Below are 2,889 nucleotides of genomic sequence, written 5' to 3'. Positions count from 1 at the left end.
TTTTTTCTCATAGTGACCATTGCTTATCGCGTAAGTGTAGTTATTTATCGTCTGCTCGCTTAAAAATTTGATATTTGCTTATAAAGGTCAATTTAGTCTAAATTCTGAATTCACAGGAAATACAGTCGCAAGCTGCTCGGGAAAGAATGGGCAGCCATTGAGCACGGATCAGAAGGGAAAAAAGAATGGGCAGCCATTGAGCACGGATCAGAAGGGAAAAAAGAATGGGCAGCCATTGAGCACGGATCAGAAGGGAAAAAAGGGAAAATATGGTGAAAAGAGGTAAAAAACAATGCAGTCGAAGACGTGAGGAAATGGATGAAGACAAACGTCAAGAATATTTAAAGAAAGCTAAACTATGAATTCTATAAAAATGCAAATCTTCCTTTCTCTCTTAAATAGGTCCTCTTAACTTTTTCCATTCCGTGGAATTTCGACGGGTCCCAATAGTAGATATATATTATAGAATTCCATTCAGTTCTCCTCCACCACATTCATTCAGGTGGTATTGGTCGGGCTGAGCGTATAGCAGAAGACATACGTTCAGGGAATGAACGCTCGCACTTCTTAACTAGACAGCCATGAATTGTTGATAAATTTTCTAGGTAAAATAGAAACAAATATTATTGAATTTTTACTCGTGAAAATTTTCTCCGATCGTCTCACTTGATATTTTCCAGTTCCATATTTTCTTTTACGCAGAAACTATAATTAGGAAAGAGTCTCAAGAATAGAATTGCGACAATATTAATGACCTCTCTACTATAGACACAAGCCATGAAACCTTACTAGCGGCTGCTTGTCTATCAATTCGATAACATATGTAGATATGTAGTTCTTACCGTTTAATCATGTCATGAAAACCTACAGAAGCTCCTGTCTGTTGATGGAAGGGAGCGACATCTGAAAGAAATATTAAAATACATATGGTATTTTAATAAAGCACTCAACATAATTCATTGACTAGAGAAGAATGTATCAATAGAGGATAATGTATTAAATACAGGATAATGTATTGAATAGAGGAGACTGTATTTATGATATCATCTGAAATAATATGGAGGATCATGAAGACTGGAACTCACATTTCCTCACTCAGACACTTAATATGGCTGATCTCTGTTGTGATGGATATTTTTAATACATAAAGGGGATAAAAACCAATGAATCAATAAAAAGGAATGACAAGAAAACAAACAAAAAACACATGAAACATTATATATAGCACTTGCTGATTCTCTTCTGTAATTATTTTAATAATTAAGAATTCTAAGGGCGGCGGTGGAGAGCTGGCAGAATCGTTAGCTCGACGAGTAATGTAATTAGTATCGTTTCGTTTACGTTTTTTTACGTTCTGATCATATACAGGAGTAATAGATTAGAGCACACCACTAGAATTCTTCCCGATTTGTATATTATATAGAAGAATATTAATCCCGTACACTTGGTCTATGCGTTGTGTTGATAAATAGAGTTATTTATTTAAAAGCTGTAAAAGCATGTAAATGGTGAACACCCGAAAGACCGCTGAAGTAACGTTATTCATTTTCCTTCTTTCCGATTTTCTATTTTCCGCCTTTTCTCCCACTACATTTCAGATTACAATTAAAATAAAAGAAATTTCTAATTTTACTTACTTTGTTTATCCGAGAGTGTGTATGAAATGAATACACAAAACAATAGGACACTGATGCCTTTCATCACGTGCCTATTGATAGAGAAATATAACAACGAGACTCATTAATACAAAAGCGTTTTCCTTACAAGAAAGCAAAGATCTACAGCTGAAATGTAGATAACAATTATCTTTAGCATTTCAAATTTATTTCACTAAAAATCGAAGCATTATCATTTAAACAATTTGTAATATGGCTAATTTAATTGCACCAATACTACTAATGTAGATTTAATTACACAAATAGTACAAATGTGAATATATAATTTAGGTGAAGATGACGTATTCGAAGCGTTTGTCCGTAAATATTCTCCATATTGTTAACAGTGAATGAAATATTCTTACTTCAAGTATATCTAGTTTTTATAGCTATATTATTTTTATGTCTGCACCAAAACAATTATGAGATGTTTGTCAATTTATGTGAAATGTACTCAGTCAAATGTATTTTCACTATTTTCTCTATGCAAAATCAAACTTTCCTGCACATTTCACTGTATATTGTATTAACTGTTGCACTGGTATTCAACAATCTAGCACTATGCCTGACTAAATACAATTGCTTGCTGCTGAATACATGTGTCATATAATCCTCACACAGAAATTTATTATCGTTATCTTTCTAAATACTACACTTTCTTTTAATTAATGGTCTTACTATTGCTTTTATTTATTAGGGATGTCAGCGACTAATCTGGGCAAGGAGAAACTAAGCGAAGAATCGATGAAGAAGTACTTCAAGTATACGTCTCATCCCAGAAGAAGGTTATGCATGTTGGTTTTGCTCTAAACATGGGACAGTATTCAGTAACTGTCAAAAAATATCTTCAAGATTCTACATTCATCATTTAGATATGGCCTTGTTACCAAACACACACAGACACACACACACACCCACAAACACACACACACACACCAACTAAAAACGCTATATGAAGAACGCATTGTCTTTACTGCTATGACAAAGCTACAGCAGAACCAGAATGTATTCACACGATTCTAAACAAAGAATATTGGTGAGTTAACTCAATACAAGCAGCGATCTACTGATAGCAAAATTGGTCAAATGGTGTTCTGTGGAACAAAGAACGGCAGTCAGGCACTGTTGCAAAGATCAGCAGTTTGGTGGATGTGAATGTTTCGACATAAAATAAGAAAATGGGAACATCTTTCGTAAACTAATGAGAAATGTATAACACAAACATCCAGCATAA

General features: G+C 34.0%; 1 protein-coding gene across 1 annotated transcript in view; it reads right to left on the bottom strand.

The window, feature by feature from the left end:
* Positions 1–2,889, bottom strand: part of LOC128250516 (uncharacterized) — a 73,340-nt gene that overhangs the window by 1,926 nt on the left and 68,525 nt on the right. The window contains exons 2-3 of the mRNA XM_052975677.1: positions 1,638–1,708; positions 843–903 (exon numbers count right to left, since the gene is read on the bottom strand). Of these exons, the coding sequence (XP_052831637.1) occupies positions 843–903; positions 1,638–1,701 (125 nt within the window). The 5' untranslated portion in view covers positions 1,702–1,708. The remainder of the gene's footprint in view (positions 1–842; positions 904–1,637; positions 1,709–2,889) is intronic.

This window comes from Octopus bimaculoides, chromosome 22, assembly GCF_001194135.2.
Source record: "Octopus bimaculoides isolate UCB-OBI-ISO-001 chromosome 22, ASM119413v2, whole genome shotgun sequence".
Lineage (NCBI taxonomy): Eukaryota > Metazoa > Mollusca > Cephalopoda > Octopoda > Octopodidae > Octopus > Octopus bimaculoides.
The sequence above is the reverse complement of the archived record's forward strand: the minus strand, read 5'-3'. Positions and strand labels throughout refer to the sequence as shown.